Here is a 16,689-nt window from a genome sequence, read left to right as displayed (position 1 = left end):
TGAGAGCAATTTTGCTGCCGACTGTCTACAGGTTAATAAGTTTCAGTTCGCAACCCAAGTTGATATTGATTCAACCGTGATTTATTAGCTATATGATGTTAAGCGCCATCGAAACTGACCTGTCAAAAATCGAGCTGGTATTTTTCGCAAGCTTCTCATCCGCGAACCAAGAATCTGCGGCTCCACATAAAATCCGACGCAAATCTTTTAGCTCATTAATCTCAACACATCCTGCTCCGAATCCAAAATAGCAATCATAAATTGAAAGGCGATCCAATGAATCGAAATTTTTACCTTCAACTTCAATCTAATGAACAGGCTGCCAATTAGTTGTGCCCATCCAGCACCCGGCCGCTTGCAACCCGCAGGTATCAGTTGCCCCAGACTGCCTCTCTGAAATATAAACCACCAGGTACCGTTGTGTCCACAAAATTAGCAATTAATGTGAGAAGGAAGCCTATTACCAGCATAAATCCGATCTCTCTCTCTCTCTCTCTCTCTCTCTCTCTCTCTCTCTCTATATATATATATATATATATATATATATAAGTAAACATTTTATGTCCACACCAAGTTAAGATCCCCGGAAGCAAAATAAGAAGCGTAAGTGCCTTATTTTGCAACTTCAGTACTGTTTGTCTTGAAAAAGAGGGACAGAGAACAGTTTCTGAAAGGAGAGAAGAGAAACAGCTGTTTCACCATATGTAATTAAGAGGTCATGTCCGCATGTACATTTATCACCTTTCCCCCTTCTCTCAAAAGGATTGCCACGAACATAGTGGATAAGGATGCTGCCTTCTCCTTCTGCTAAAAATATAGCATAAACTGTAGAAAGCAAATCGAGTAGGGATGAAACATTGTCAGCAAGCGGAAATGCCACTCAACAGCACAACGCCAATCTAGTACAGCTAGTAGAAATATATTTATGGACAGTGATTTTGTTTACCATAGCAGATGGATATAGCCAGATAAATGAGAGCTATCAGAAAACAAGAGAGACCTCCACACTCCACTTATACTTCAAATTAATAAAGCATTTCAGCATAGAACTAAGTGAAAGAAAATATTACCACCACGAACCGTGCGCCATGGCCGGAACAAACACGCGGCATGGCTGCGTGCCAGCAGATGCCAAGCATTGGAACAGCACGGCACACACCGTGCCAATGCCAGGCCAGCATAGCCCAGAGATGCAGAACTTAAGAACCTCTTGAGTATTTCCGTTGCACCAGCGAGCAACATAAAAAACCACTACTCTACCATCTTAATTACTGAGGAGTTGAGATGCAACTAAAACCAAGAAACTCCACAATTACCGTTAATTAAAGAAATGGCCAGCATTTTTCGAGCTCAATCATCTCTTCTTACATAAAATACACAAAATCCTTGATCAATGTCAAATTGCAAATTAATTGACCGACAAACTATGCTTTCTATGGGAACCGCAGCAATATACTTCTAAATAGACAATGGCTTAGAAATTAAATAAAACTCAAAGAAGAAAATAACTATTGCATAAGAAGGTTTCGAAGCAGCAAGACAGCGCACAATGTGGAAAATCAACAAGGAAAGCCTATAGATGCACAACTGAAGTTGGTGAGCTCGAGGAATAAATTCAAAAAATAATAGATGTAGTCCTTTACTAAAAAAAATCAAAAAAAATATTAAAAAAAAAAAGTCGAAGCTCCTATTTCGAAACCAAACATGGGCTCTACCCTATTTCAGCAAAGCGGAGAAGAGAGGCTTTGATAGTCCTATCTCTCCCCCCTCCCCTCTCTCGCACTCCGCCAATCTCTTCCTCCCTCTCTCTCTCCCCTTCCTTTCTCTCTCTCTCTCTTCCTTTCTTTTCTTCTCTCTCTCTCCCTCACCGATTTCTCAATCCGAAAGCTGGAACTATCTCAGTCGGCCTCTGGTACAACTGGGTATGCCCCAAATCAAACAGTTAGAAATGGCACCGCCAACCTTACTTTGTAAGCACACTTAAAATAGCATCGGTACATTCGCTTCAATATAGCACTCTTAATTCCTAAAATCAATGTTCAGTACCTAGTGGCCTAGACCAAACCATTGTTGGGTTGAGTAATCAATTCATGGTTTGATTGTGATTGACCCACAAGTTGACCATTCCATTTCTCCCATACTACCAAGACCCAAGGGTCTCTAGTTATGCACCATCCGTATCCATCACTTTTCTCTTTCACCACCACGAACCCTAAACCCGCCCATCTTCTTGACCCCCTTTCCATCTCACCCAAGGATGGAAAACTTGGCTAGTCAACTTGTGACTTGGTCAAGTCAAAAACTAAGGCTACCAAGCCAAAGAGCCAAGATGACTAAGGTAGTATTAAAAAATGAGCAAAATCTAACTAAGTCTTGTCCGGTCTTTTATGACTCGGAGTGAATCTGTAAGAAAAAAAATGGCCAAATCATGTTCTTAATTTTTGTTTGTTCAAGACCTTAACATGGCCAAGTTAGAACAAGTCGTCACTAAGTTAAATGAGTTAAGATGAATTAAAAGTTGCCGAGCCGAGCATGTGATCAGGACCAACCATCATATTGCTGGTTTTTCATGCTGTAACTTGAACGCTAGTGTCGTCTTTCAGGAAATTTATGTCCTAGCATCACCAGTCAGACTCCAGGGTCATTTAATTAAAATCACATGTAACAACAATTGGGAAATTTTTATATGTCATAGATTCACTAAATTCAGGTCATCTTCGAGCACATTCAGGTTTCTAGTTCATTTGGGACAGAATTCACTTTGTTAAAGAATGAACAATTTAGTTCATGCTTGACTATAACTAAAGTGAGAAAAACCTTCTTTATACATGTTGACTGGGGAAAGAGCAGGTTTAGTCATACGTCGGGAAGATTGACGAAGGAACTGCAATTTCAATAACATGTACGGCCTTCAAAAAGGCTTAAACGACAGTACATGTGTTAAATGGCCTATAAATTTGGTGAAACACATGGGCAACGCCCACACTGCAGGGACAAAGCAAAAGGGGCTGCTTTCATTTTCAGACAATCCTTCACTCCTATAGTCAAAAAAATGGCTTTTTATTCATTGAATGTCAGCAGATGAGTGGTCCTAACTATTCGTTATTAATCCATGAAACAAGTGGGACTTCCACTCCAGTGAAAAAAAAACTTTTTTTTAATGCAAGATATTCAGATTGTTATGTGTGCATTTATATGCATTATATTTTATACAGAATTAGTTAAAGAAGTTAATTCCAAAAAAAATAACAACACAAACTGGAAGACAAATCTCAAGTAACTGAGAAACATATTTGCGACGGAGTTGGGAAAAAAAAAACAAGGCAAATATGGGAGTTATACAGAACTAGTTAAAGAAGTTAATTCCAAAAAAAATAACAACACAAACTGGGAGACAAACCTCAAGTAACTGAGAAACATATTTGCGACGGAGTTGAAAAAAAAAAACAAGGCAAACCTGGGAGTTGATACCTGACACCAATATCACTACAGTGATGAATCAAACGTTAATATACACATAGAGGCAGTCGCATTCCAATATTCAGATTAGAAAGAAGAGTACTACTATAAGACAGATCGAGTCAGAGATCGTGAGAGAGGATCTGCCAGGTAAAAATGCTGAGATGAGGGACTGCAAATTACCAGAAAGGACGGCATTCCATCGAGCTGATGAAAGTTGCGCCATGAGTGTCCAGAGTCTCCGAGGCGAGCAAAGCGCGCTCTCTCTCTCTCTCTCTCTCTCTCTCTCTCATGGCATGGATGTTATCAATTCCAAAAAAGACGACCTAATTTGGAAATTTTAAAACCAAAGACGGAAAAGAGGACTTGCATTGAAGATCGTCCAATCTCTCTCTCAAAACAGAACAAGACAAGAAAGAAAAAGGGTATAAGCCTGTTTTAGTAAAATCTGATGTTCAAGCAATCCCTCGGACGAAGTCATTGCGCAGGAAACTCGTCTTAGTCTTGGTTATGATATACTAATTCCATTTGTGTATTGAGGGTAGTAAGTGACATGTTCACTTCCTGCAGGCAACCAAAATGACAGCGCTCTCTTTTCGAGAATATAACTAGGCCTAATTATCAGTTATCGAGCACGGTCCCTCGATGGTTTTCATATCCACCGCTGCTTCTACAGAGGCGACCAAGCAGCCGATCTCCTGGCGGACATGACAGCTAGTCTTCACAAACATGCCGTTTTTTGGTCATTTGGTTTTCCTTCCTTTCTGATTTATTTTGTGAATGCTGATAAACGAGGATGTCCCATAATCTGCATTTGTATCTGCGTTTATTAAAAAATGAAAGAAGTCCCCACTCCACTTGTTAGCCTACTTTTGTATCCGCGCCCGTGTGTTTATTCCCTATCCGATTATGTGCTGGGAAGCACGAGCACCATTTTCTTTTTTTTTTTAATTTTATTTTGAGGCTGATCACGAGTAATTTTGAATTTCTAGCGATCCTCGTGGCACATTGGTTTCATTGAAGTTTTCTAATTTAGAAGCAGATTAAATTACTCGATCTATATTTCATCATTCAGAAAGCATACTATATAGGACACTAGTCGGTCACACAGAGAGCTCATCAACCTCCAGGGTCGAACGTAAAGCATGGAAGCCTACCACACACGGGCACAAAACGTAACGTCGGAGTGCAGTAAGACAATTTCGTTTTCTGCTGCACAGCGGTTTAGAACCGCTACCCATATACTCCAGCCAGCCAGCCACGCACCAATTCTCTCATCTGCCATGAGGAGCCGAGGGGTGCGTCCGGGAGAGTAACCAAGGCAGCCTACACGCCCCCAAAACATAGATAAGCTGTCGCTGCTACATTTAAGTTGCTAGCAAAGCAACAGTTACTTTGGAACTCGGGATACGGTCTCGCGGATAAATCAAAACCAAGTATGTTGATTGATTCTATCAAAGTTTGAATACCTCTGAAAAGGGCGATTACCCTTCACCCTCTTATATACAGTTCAACAATTTCTAATGTCTGATTGCTTACGTTGCCAGCATCATACTGAACCAATTCCATGGTTAAAAGCAATCGACCGGTGCTCACAGCTGAACATCAGAAACATGGAGATTCAAACTGCGCATGAGCTGCGCCTCCACGAGCCAATTCACAGCAGGGTACCACCGGTTGGAAAATTGACAACGAGCAGCCCAGCTGCTTCCCTTCCCTAAAGGCCTTGCTTTTACCAAGACTCTGCAACGATCCCAACTTGGCTCCCTCAACGTATCCTGGATTCACATGCTGGCGAAATCAACAGAAACCGCATTCGTAGAACTTGAACCGCAAAAACCAAAGATCTTAGACTACCTCCATTCCCGGCAACCACCACATCTCCAATTGGCGTCTCCGGAAGACTCCTCGCTCTCAACCCAAGGCGAACAATGTGAATGTATCCGCAGCCCACAGATGTCACATGTGAGATCCGGAGATGGCTCGTTGAGCTTGCACTTTTGACATTCCACACCATCAAATGCAGCCTCACTGGCAGTGAAGTAGGCATTCCCAGACCCCACCTCATGCACTGCTGATAAATTGCAGGGAGATGCTTCCTGATAAGCAGTCCCAAATTCATCAAAACGGCCGGGGGGGCACCCGTCCTCTGGTGCATCCATAGGCATATCATACTGATCATCCCCATCCTCAGATGCCAACAGCTCCGTGAATGAGAAATATGTCTGTGGTTCATACTCCATACCGTCAAAGTTCCCACCTTCTGGATCATGCCACTGGTAATTAATGTCGGCATTGTCAAAAGCCACATCTCCATAATCACTACCCTTCGAAAAATCACATCCGATTAGAGGGGATGATTCTTTCTCAGAAACACTCATGAAGTTTGCTTCGTTGGTTGCAGGTAGTTCATTTCTAGCTGCTCTACATGGCACATTGTTTCTTCCTACACACCAGCTCTTAGAATATGTAGTGCAATTAGGGTCGGCATTTGGAGGTGCATAAAACCCATCATTAGCTCCATGCTTTGCTTGAGGCCTTCTGACAGACAACTTTTCCTGGCTTCGGGACAACAATCCAGATCCATTCAGTTGGATTTCAGTTTCCAGTGTTTGCTCCACAATTGGCTCAACTCTTCCGAAAGAATAAAGCAGGGGATCATCATTCACAGCAACCAAATCTTCCTCTCCCGGGAGTGAATCCACGGTAGTAATATGTGCTATTTTAGGGAGATCAGATGCAGTCCCTTTGTTTGAATTTCCGTTATTCAATGGTTCTGGTTCTGGCTTCTTGTAATCTGGATCTACATAGGGACACTTTGGTGAGCCTTTCCTCCGGCACTTGTTGCACTTGAACCCTAACAAATTGAAAATTTGGGCTTCCTCAAGTTGTAAAGCATCTGCATGATACCAATCTGCAAATAACAAAGGCTCAGACAACTGACGGAGATATTTCCAAAGACAAAAAGCGTTAAAACTTACGTATTGGTTATAGGCTTACTTTGGCATTTCTCACAGCAGATATACATCAGATCTGAACGGTAAGACCTATTGCAGAGGCAACAAATCGGTTTTTTTGAAGGATTCATGCCCTCCTTGCTTTTCAGAATAATATTTTTGGCCCTGAAATCCTGGCCAGACTCATCGCCCTTCTTCCGCTTCCATATAAGACCACATGACTGCCATGTTCCACTACGTTTAGCTTTGCATTCTGAATTAGAACCAGAAGCTAAAGGCCTCCTTTCTGGATGAGCTTCTGCTGCACCAACTGATTGTGCAGCAGGAGGAAACCCAATCTGAAGCCTGATTTTGGGACCCGCCACTAAAGGATTTTGCTTCTGAGAGGGCAAATGGTTGTCCAGAATCTCCTTTCGACTTGTATTGAGTGTAGCAGATTTAGTATGATAACATAATTTGCATGTAAAATTAGAGCCTGGATCAGCAATCTTGTCAGCAACTGAAGATATCGAGCAATATGTGTGGCAATTACCTGAAAAAGTCGGGAAAAAATGTTTTAATCTGATCCCAGTTATGAATTACCCACTCTCAGTTCTTAAAATGTGAACATAAGAGATGGAAATGGCATAAGAGGCTCGGCATGATCATACCTTGACAAGAACTGCATCTGACAGAATCCCTAAATGACATTAAAAACATAAAAGAATGCAACAGCAAAATAGCAGTTAGCAAGCGGAAAAAATATTGCAAGTACCTATTTAACCTGATTCACAAAATCATCAACATTATCAAAAAACAAATTACCTTAGAAGAACATCACGTTTACATGATGCACATGAACACTTGCTGGGTTTCTCCCCCTTGCGCAAGAGATACAAGAAAATATCTTTGCGACATGTTTCCAGTTGTCTTTTCTGAAACTTCAGCAAATAATGTGAGTTTAACATCGTCGAGCAAGGTGAAGGTGTGACACCAACTCTCACTTCAAATTCCTTTATCAAATACAGTGGAATATGATTTTCTGAGAACCACAACTTGCCATTCTCATCCTGGATATTCTCTGCTTCTAGAATATTTTTTGTTACACGCAAGGGAAGATGCTTCTGATTGGAAAATGTAACTGCATATATCATCTTATTTTCAACAATCCTTTTATCGCATATGACTGCATTCCTAAAAACAGCGCCATCAGCATCTGAACTTTTCCCATCCAAAAGGATTTGCTCAGGACGAACAAGGTCCTTCCACCTTATATGAGCATCAAGATACCTGACCTGATTGGCACGCAAATTTTTGTTAGTGGAAAAGATTACTGAAAGAATACTGAAGGAATGACAATTTATATTTGGCATGATAATAGGACAGAGAACTACCTGAAGAGCAAGCTGAGATGCATTCTTACTCATTTCTACAGAAGCTCTCCAAGCAGATTGTCGGTTTCTTCTAGGAAACTCAGAACTTTCAGGATAAGAAATACCAGATATCCTTCTAATACCACCTGGCATGAAAGAGACATATCCATAATCATCAGCCTTATATCTGAAACTAGCAGGAAAAATGACACAAAAAAATCGAGCACAATATTTACCTTGACGAGCTGCTTTCCTGACTAGTGCACTCAGAAGAGATGCCTTCTGGAAAACAACCTTCAAAAGCTTTCCTCCTCGCCACCATTGCACATCCTTCCAGCTATCATCAGATGACAGCGGTGCAGATTCAGATGCAAAGGATTGTCGCTTATTCCGCCTCCCAGCAGGCCCACGTTTTTGATTTGATCCAATGCGTGATACACCAGCCAATGCTGCAGATAACTCAACTGACCAATCATCCACCAGCTTAAACCAACTTCCAGAAAAAGCAATCCCACGAATACACTTTTCAAGCTGCCCAAAAAGTCAAGTCAGTTTCCAGCAGGCGATATTATAATGTTAAGTTGCAATTCCTTTTTCACTCTAGCACTGGTACAATTAGTTCACACAGAATAATGAACTTCATATAGTTTACACAACACCACAATTTACAGTCATGAGCCATCATATGCCATAATAGCAATTAATGACAACCAATAATACGCAGCAGAATATGACTCAAAGTTATGGTTTTTGAATATTTTTACAGCTACACACTGGTCCCTTACAATGTTACACTGGCTCACAAAAGTCTACAGGCAACGGCCCTTGCATAGCCATAAAAACATTATCAATCTGGTAATGTCAATAGTTAAAAAGGAAGAAAAGCAACAGATAAGCACAAATGACCCACTTTTTTTGAGGAAACATGAGCAGTACATTATGTATTACTTTCAAAGCACTATTTTTCCTCCATCTATCTTTGATAAGCAACATGGATCATATATCACTGAGACTACTCAGAGTGAAAAAAATCACAAATGCTTAGCCATTGGAGACACATCAGATAAGCTGCAGCAAATATAAGGTTTGGGTGAATCCATGATGAAATATTGCAATTTCCAATTTAAAAATAAAACCAAATAGAAGTACAATCAAATCATGAGTGGCTTTGAATGTTTCAAATAAAATTACACAATGCTTCTGAGATGCTCAAGCTTTGTATTTTATTTTAAGTATATCCTGCTCTCTTACCTAAATTCCCTCCTTTCTTGATTCATGAGGCACATAAGTGAGTTAAAAACAAGAAATAGCTGCTAATTTAGACAAGCAAAATCAAGGCATCTTACAAACTTGTCAGATATAAAGCTTAAACCATGATGTAAGTTGATAGTTTATATCTTTAGTAGTATAATGTTAACTTCATTGAGCCCTTGTGGAGGCGAAGTCTTGTAAGGCCTTAACATGACACCCTTGCACTAAGTCGCTCTCTGGGCATTATAATCACAAAACATGGAAGCCACCATTTGGCACTTTGGTTGTGTTTGCTACTAGATACTGTGCAATTTCCATAGCTTTAGTTCCATCTGCATGATGGCTCTCTCTCTCTCTCTCTCTCTCTCTCTCTCTCTCTCTGTGTGTGTGTGTGTGTGTGTGTGTGTGTGTGCAAGTATCCAGTAAAGGAAAAAAAGTCTCAAGTGAATCATGTCTTCTCTCCACGCTTTGTTTCTTTAACTAGAGTTTTTGCTGGAATAAAACTCCTTTTAGTTGGAGCTGATCCTCCATGATCAGAGGCCCGTGATCGCATCTCAACATTCCCAAGAGCCAATCCTCCATAATACAATAACAAACTTACTTTTTCTACAAAGGAAGTTATATGTTTATGAGTATTAAATCCATCAAGCTTTATCCCAACTATTTGGGGTCAGCTTTATGTATACTCATTTGATGCCTCCTGGAATAAATATATGAGACTATCCAATCACATGAATTTGTTAAAAACTGGATTTTAAGCATTACAAAATAATTTTAAAATAGAAATGCAAGGGTCAGAGATTTTTAAAAAAAAATACTATTTCAAGTTTCATGCACAGAAGTCTATGCCATTCTTCATGCACAGAAGTCTATGCCATCCTTCACGCACTAACTTGGCGGTCAATGTTCATGACAGTGCACATAAATCACTTCTAATCACTCATTTTGATACTATCCAGCTGACACCATCTAGATGCCACCCCCATATATTGCACTCATTTAAAAATGAAATGCCCCCAATTAGTGGCGAGTGCCTCCCAAATTATAGGCTACCAATTGTCAATCAGTTTCTTAAAGTTTAACATACACATGTTAAAGAGCCAACACATATTTAGTTTGCAGCATTTGCAAGGGGATAGCAGCATTTAATTATGCTATGTAGGTCGCATGTAATCTATTCCCCTGCCATGTTAGTGCATAAAGGGGTAAATCAAACACATTCACAGGCATTTATATGGAAACTGTGGTAGGTTAACTAAAATATGTACAAAGAAAGAGGGCCATGAGATGAGTAGAATGAGTATGAAAAAGGAGTTGTCAGAAAATCAAGCTACAAGAATGTTTAGTTAATAAACGAAACGAAAAATGTTGGATGCACTCAGTAATTTGTGACAAGAAAGCTTGTGAGTAGATGTAAAATATTTTTTTTCCCAACCAAAAGGATGGTGAGATGACAATTAAAACAAAAGAAAGAGAGTCAGATCAAAATGGAAAAAATTTTAAAAATTTAGAGTCTGATTTTTATTAGGAAGGGAATATTAAAATTGTAGAAGAAGTGTATTTAAATACAATCTATTAATAAGGCACAGTATTTTATGATGCACGAGGACATGCACATAAAATACACTCTGAATGGATACCATTTAGAGTATGGATTTTTCAGGAAAGAAGTAGGTTGTCCACATAGTTATATGAGAGAAAGATGGGCATGAGAAAGATGGATTTTGAATTTCAATTAAAGTCTGGTTTTCCTAAGAATGAAAAATGTCTGTTAGAAAGATCTCTTAATTAAATTTAATTCGAATTCATGAAAGAGATAAGGTGGGTGGCTTATTATACGTTTCAAAAAAAAAAAACAATATTACAGAAGATATATTGTTTGGCACACTCTAGGTTTTTTTAAAAACAAAAAATGGCAAAAGAAATATTACTAGGATATGTCTAAAATTCAAGTTTGGCAATTTAATATAGTATAGTTATATTGCAATACGCATTAATTGTTTGTATTCAGATCAAACTCAAACCATGACCTGAAGCCCTGTTAGTTTGCTTTCCTTCAAACAGTTGCACTTTCCTCAAACCAAATGGAATCAAACCATAACAACAATTATAGCAACTGTATCAAACCAAATGGAACTACAAGAAGCATGGGAAGAGAATACCTTGCACTCTTGGATAGAATCAATTAAGCAACCAAAGAGACCCTAAAAGATTGCAATTCATCACCACGTGAATTAACCTCCATCAACCCTTTTCATAATCTAATTCGATACTTCCAAATGAAGAAATCATCACAAATAAACAGTCAGTTTAAGAGGAAATATTCCAATCATTTTATTTAAGATACATATTTGTTCATCATATATTTGAAATTCAAGATGCAATATGATCAGTATATTGGGGGAAATTTACCAAGCAAAGGTTGTGCATTGTGAGGCATACCTGAAATACCATGGTGATAGTTTGAACTATCATGAAGGACTGGTTATGAAACATGGGACAAAGCAACTTGAAAACAAGAGGAACATAATGTTCCATGGTAGGGAATGAGAAACAATGCTTAAAAAGGAGGGAGAACGTAATATGCATCTCTAGTGCAAGAGAAACCATTGAAAAGGCATGCCACTCCAATTTAAGGAGGCTTTTTTAATCTCTTATTTGGTACAAAAGAAACACTTATACCGTTTCAAATCACTTTCCAGTAAATTCATTTTTTGGTAATTGTAAATTCTTTTTTTTTCATCTATACAATTTTCATCTATACAATTTTCATCATTATCAATTTAACAGAAGCCTATCGAGCAGGCTATCCAAATGTGTCAACGATGAAGCACTTTTCAGATGGGAAGTGTTTAGATACAATGGCTAAGTATATGGAAATGCATCTAATGATAATTATGGATTGAGCATCTATGTCAAATAGTATCCAAATTTAGAAGGGGTCAGGAGCAGGCAGATGAAATAAACAGCAAATAGCGTTAATTAGCCTGCATTCTTTGTGTACTTTAGCTAATTCCCTCACAAGTCCATAGCACTGAGATGTAGTCACAATGTTGAAACAAACGAACAGAGGTTAGAAGCATCTTCCAAACAAAAACAGCCACCCAGCTTCAGCTCAAACAGGTCAACCAAACCAAGTAATCACAATCAGTAAAAGGAAAAACAAAAAAAAAAAGAATACCAACCTCGAGTAATGAGAATTTTAGGACCCGGCAGCTGGAAGCCTCTCGTAGTTGTTTACGCCACTGTTGGTTATATTCTGCATCAGACAATCGACCAACTACTAGACCACGCAAACTCTCCTCCATGTTTGCAATATGTGCAGCAATTATAGGAAAGTGGCTGTCATCATGCTTAATTGGACGAAGCCCACTAACATTTCTTGCAGATCCTTTAATGGCATTGATGGCAGCTAAATTTAGCAAGCACCCCTTTTTATTTGTATTTGCACCTTTGCATGCAATGCACCAGCCACATCTTTCTCTTGGAACCTCCATGAGCTTTTTCTCCGGATTTGGCCACAGAAACTGAATGGTCGCTCCAGAAAATGCTTTTATTTGCAGAGCAATGTTTGCAGCCACCGTTTTCCTAGGATTAGAAGAAGCATGAGCTTCCAGATCTTTACTCTCTTCAGATGTGAGAACAGCCAGACCAGCAGCTGCTGATGCAGCAACATCACCTTGAATATACTGGTTCACATAACCCTGGGCCTTGAAGAAAGCTAAATTACTTGAGCTCCTGTCACTTAGAGTTCTGAATTTCTCACCAATAATTTGACTCCCTTTGCTTTCATAAGATATACTCAGAGAATCATTCTTTGTTGAATAAACAGAGCAACCAGCATCTTCCCTGCATATTCCATTCTTATTTACTGAAGCACAATTCCTGTCTTGCAATGTTGATCTTTCAGCAGAAATTGGTTGGTTTGAGTAAGACACATCAGTTGGAACAGATCCATTACCAAATTGCTCAGTGGTCTTTGTTTGAATAACTGAGAAAACCTTTTGGATTGCCAGAGGAGCATTTTCAGACGTAAATTGTTCATCTTTCGGAGGTACCAATGTTTTATCAGAAGTATCTAGTGTCTTCTTGACAGACATTTCAGCATTTGCCAAATCATATTTTGGCTTCACTGGAAAGTTGGGCTGCTCCACCAAGTTCAATGCAAAGCCATTGATCCTGGCTTCATTGCATTCATTATTCCGACTTAAACTTGCATTACTGTCTGCATTGCTATCTGTTTTCTTGATAGCACAGTTCTCTCCTTCTGCATCACTAATGAAATTAACAGTTTTGTTAACTGAGCTTTTGGAGAGTGGAAAGTGACATGTTATAGGTTCCCTGTCAGTCAGTGGATTGCTGATGGGTTCAGTTTTTCCATGCAAACTGGATGGTGGGAACTCCCAATATTTTAATATGCCCTCGCAGATATCAGCATACAGTGATGCATTTTCTTCTGTCGAACAAATCACATTGAGGACCTTGGTGACATCGCACTTATTGTAGTATCTAGAAAATGGCTCTGAATCTAATGACGTCCCAGACCTGCAGCACTCATTCGCATAATGAAAACATGAACGATTAGATTGCTGAAATACAACTTCAAGACAACAATCAGCAAAAACATTTAACAGGATCTATAGAGCAAATACAGATAATAAGAATTTGAACATCACATATAAATGTATATACACATGCTAACAGAAAGTATATAGGTAGGAGAAAAAAGCTGCATCATAAGGTATTTATGTGTGGTATTATGAACAGAATAAGGAATAGTACTTGAATTTATGGACCCAAAAGCATAAAGGAGCTATCCTACTGGAAGATGAAAAGACATGCAATAATGGTGGAGGAGATCAGAGCACTAGGTCCAATTATTGCGATGCCACATCTATATTTCTTATGAGCAACAGATTTAATAAGGATATGCAAATTAACGAAATTATCAGGATAAGAAACTCTAGCTGACAGAAGAAAATCCTTACACAAGCAAATAATTGCAGGTTCCCAGAAACATCTGCCCATACATGTCGATGCCAAAGATCTCAGCTCCTCTTACTCCCCTTCCTATTCTGGAAGTTGTAGGGCCAAGCTTGTCGATCATGCACTCTGGACAGTACCACACCCCTTCAGGTAGAAATGCTTTGCTCAGGCCTATGCATCTTGAATGGTATGCTGAGGGGCATCCATCACAGCAAATCAGAGTCCCATCCATACCACAAAGCCTGCATTCATCACTATTTCCATCCAGAGCAGCAACTGATGCATCCGAATATGGTTCTGCTTTAACTTTAGAGCTTGGAATTTGTATGCTTGGTTCAACAGATTTTTCCAAAGCTTCTATACTCTTGCAAGCTGAAGTCTTGGAATATCTGGGATGCACCCTCCTTGGCCTGCTCTCTGGAGGAACGCTGACACCAATGCCATATTCTATATCTTCTTCCACATTTTCCCGTGTTTCTAGTTCAGTTCTTAGCTCTGCAGAATCTATGACATCATCGCACAATATTTGCAGAATTTTGAGTTTCATGACCACAGGAAGCTCATAATATTCTCTTTCTGAAAGAGCGGCACTAAATCCCTTCCCATCAAGGCCTTTCATGTATCTCATTGTGTAAAGGTACTCCATTAAGAAAACTGGCCAAGTTAATGCATCGAGCAAGGTCCAATCTTGATGTCTGTGGAGAATGTGGAAAAGAAAAGAACAAAAATCTTTTAACCTCCAAAGTCCAAGCCACTAGAAAATTGATTAACAAGTAGTTACTCATAAATAAGGAGACAAAGGAAGCGCATACTCACCTTAAGCATTTTGAGGCTAGCTCCGAGGCCTCGGACGAAAGCATTTGAAGATGTTGCCTCAGAGCCCGCATGAGGGAGACATGGATGGCATCCATTAACGAATTCTGGGCATTGCAGTTGAGCGAGCCCACAAAATCATCAAATCCAAAGGGACTCAGAAACAATTGGACGCTGAACGATCTTAAGAAATTGTACACAGAGAATAAATAACTGATCGCTTCCTCGGGAACAGCAATATCCCCAGAGGATGGAGGCAGAGGCAGCATCCGGATCTCCTGGGATGACACAGAGGCCCGAGCACGGGCATAGTCACAAGAATCGCTGGAAGAGTCGGCGTCCTCAGATAGGTCAGAGTCTAACCTGCTAGCCGAAGGGGTATCAGCTCCATCCGAGACATCAGAGGCATTCTTCCTAGACCTCGTGTTCGGCCGCATCAAGTCTCCAGGGCCCGAGGAGGCCAACTGGTCCAGCTTCCTCTTCCTGCGGCTCAGCTTCATATTCGATCCCCCGTCTTCGACTATGAGGATCTTGCAGACCTGCTGATGATCCAAATCTTCGCGATGCCCATCCTCGTACACGACGCCGTACGTTCTTCTGCCGCCGTCGTAGGATGCGACCTTCCCCAGTAGGGCCCTCCTGGGTCCAGATACATCCTTGCCCACATAACCACCGACCAGCGCATCGCTATCTCTCGTCGTGGCCTCTTCGGATCCCCGATCCGCCCTCTCTTCAGCAATGCTAATCTCCTTCATGCCCCCTCGGCTATGAGACCTGTTCCCTCCGATTCCTTAGAGCGCGAGCAACGAAACCCTAGAAAGCGATCCGTTTGCCTTCAGAACCGAAAGCATCCTCCTCGGATTGCATACAAGAGGGGAGGGGGGGGAGGGCTTCGAATCCGTCAGAGAAAGAAAGAAAGAAACCCTGGGACGAGATGGATGGGAACGGAACAGCAGATCCAAAAGAAAGAAAAAACCCTAAAAAGTTCCGATTTTGCGATACGATTTCCACGTTGTGGGAACGAACGAACGAGGGAACGCGAGAGAGAGGGGGGGAGAGGGAGAGACGTATCCGATTGGGCGACGATGATCCACAGAGGCGGTCACTTAGAGTCGCTTCTTCCTCCGCCCCTGATCCAGAGCGACAGAATAGAGAGCGAGAGGAGGCGAGGCGATTAGGGTGCGAGGGGAGGGGAGGGGGAGAGGAGACGACGGACGGAGAGGGGAGAGAGCCTGCCTGGATCGTGTTACCCTAGCCCTAGGTCGGTGAAATAGGGGGGGTGCACACTCCGACTCGGAGTGCGAGGGTGGGAACGTTACCGCCAGCAGCATCGCCCGAGTGGCGTCCCCCCCGGGCCTGTCTTCTCCACTCGGGTGACTCGAGTCGCCGCCCCCTGGGTTATTATTATTTTCTCTATTTTTCAATTAACTCTTGAGTCTTGAACCGCTGCGGTCATGCCCGTTGGCGGTGGGCTTGATTATGCTTTATTTTGACAAAAATAAAAATAAAAATGAAGATAAAGGTCGGCGGGCGAGCGGGTTTGACTCGAGCGAGCGCGTCGAAAGCCGGGCGGGTGACCGGGTGGCCAGCGCGGTAGAAATGGGACGACATGTCGCCTCGTGTCATGCAGAAGCCCCCCCCCCCCCCCCCCCCCCCCGACTGGAATTATCGTCGCGGACGCGGCGGGGGTTGGATGCTGGGCGGGATGACCGCACCAATGTTCCCCGTTGTTAGCGTACCTGCTTTATAAATTCAAATTTTGAAGCGGTACGAAGGGAGGGAACCAACGGTAACCCTTCCCCACCAGCATCCTCCTAAACCCTGATTACAAGCCGTCGCAAACCACCTAGGGACCCATGTCCGCGCAAGTC

The 16,689-nt window shown here is 41.2% G+C and overlaps 1 protein-coding gene across 2 annotated transcripts; it reads right to left on the bottom strand.

The window, feature by feature from the left end:
* Positions 1 to 4,881: 4,881 nt before the first annotated feature.
* On the bottom strand, positions 4,882 to 16,213 carry LOC103696328 (PHD finger family protein). 2 transcript variants are annotated; one of them, XM_026800849.4, is made up of 9 exons: positions 14,822 to 16,213; positions 14,008 to 14,700; positions 12,205 to 13,564; positions 8,005 to 8,299; positions 7,790 to 7,914; positions 7,221 to 7,690; positions 7,067 to 7,095; positions 6,441 to 6,948; positions 4,882 to 6,373 (listed from the first exon to the last, which is right to left on the bottom strand). In XM_026800849.4, the coding sequence occupies exons 1-9, from the start codon at positions 15,571 to 15,573 to the stop codon at positions 6,343 to 6,345; spliced, it is 4,263 nt and encodes a 1,420-aa protein (XP_026656650.3). In that variant the 5' UTR covers positions 15,574 to 16,213; the 3' UTR covers positions 4,882 to 6,342. The 2 variants fall into 2 exon arrangements, with proteins under 2 accessions (XP_026656650.3, XP_008776138.3); XM_008777916.6 differs by having other exon boundaries at positions 6,460 to 6,948.
* Positions 16,214 to 16,689: the final 476 nt, after the last annotated feature.

Source organism: Phoenix dactylifera, chromosome 4 (genome assembly GCF_051530095.1).
Source record: "Phoenix dactylifera cultivar Ajwa chromosome 4, Ajwa_hap1_PhDact_Kaust_v1.1, whole genome shotgun sequence".
Classification (NCBI taxonomy): Eukaryota; Viridiplantae; Streptophyta; class Magnoliopsida; order Arecales; family Arecaceae; genus Phoenix; species Phoenix dactylifera.
The sequence above is the reverse complement of the archived record's forward strand: the minus strand, read 5'-3'. Positions and strand labels throughout refer to the sequence as shown.

What these genes read in the sequence shown, in the direction of transcription:
- LOC103696328 (XM_008777916.6), bottom strand. Translation starts at nt 15,573, where the DNA reads ATGAAGGAGATTAGCATTGCTGAAGAGAGGGCGGATCGGGGATCCGAA. An exon ending in ACCTGCAATTATTTGCTTGT is followed by an intron (nt 13,565 to 14,007) that starts GTAAGGATTTTC and finishes TGAGTGCTGCAG; the next exon opens with GTCTGGGACGTCATTAGATT. An exon ending in CAGGAAAGCAGCTCGTCAAG is followed by an intron (nt 7,915 to 8,004) that starts GTAAATATTGTG and finishes CTTTCATGCCAG; the next exon opens with GTGGTATTAGAAGGATATCT.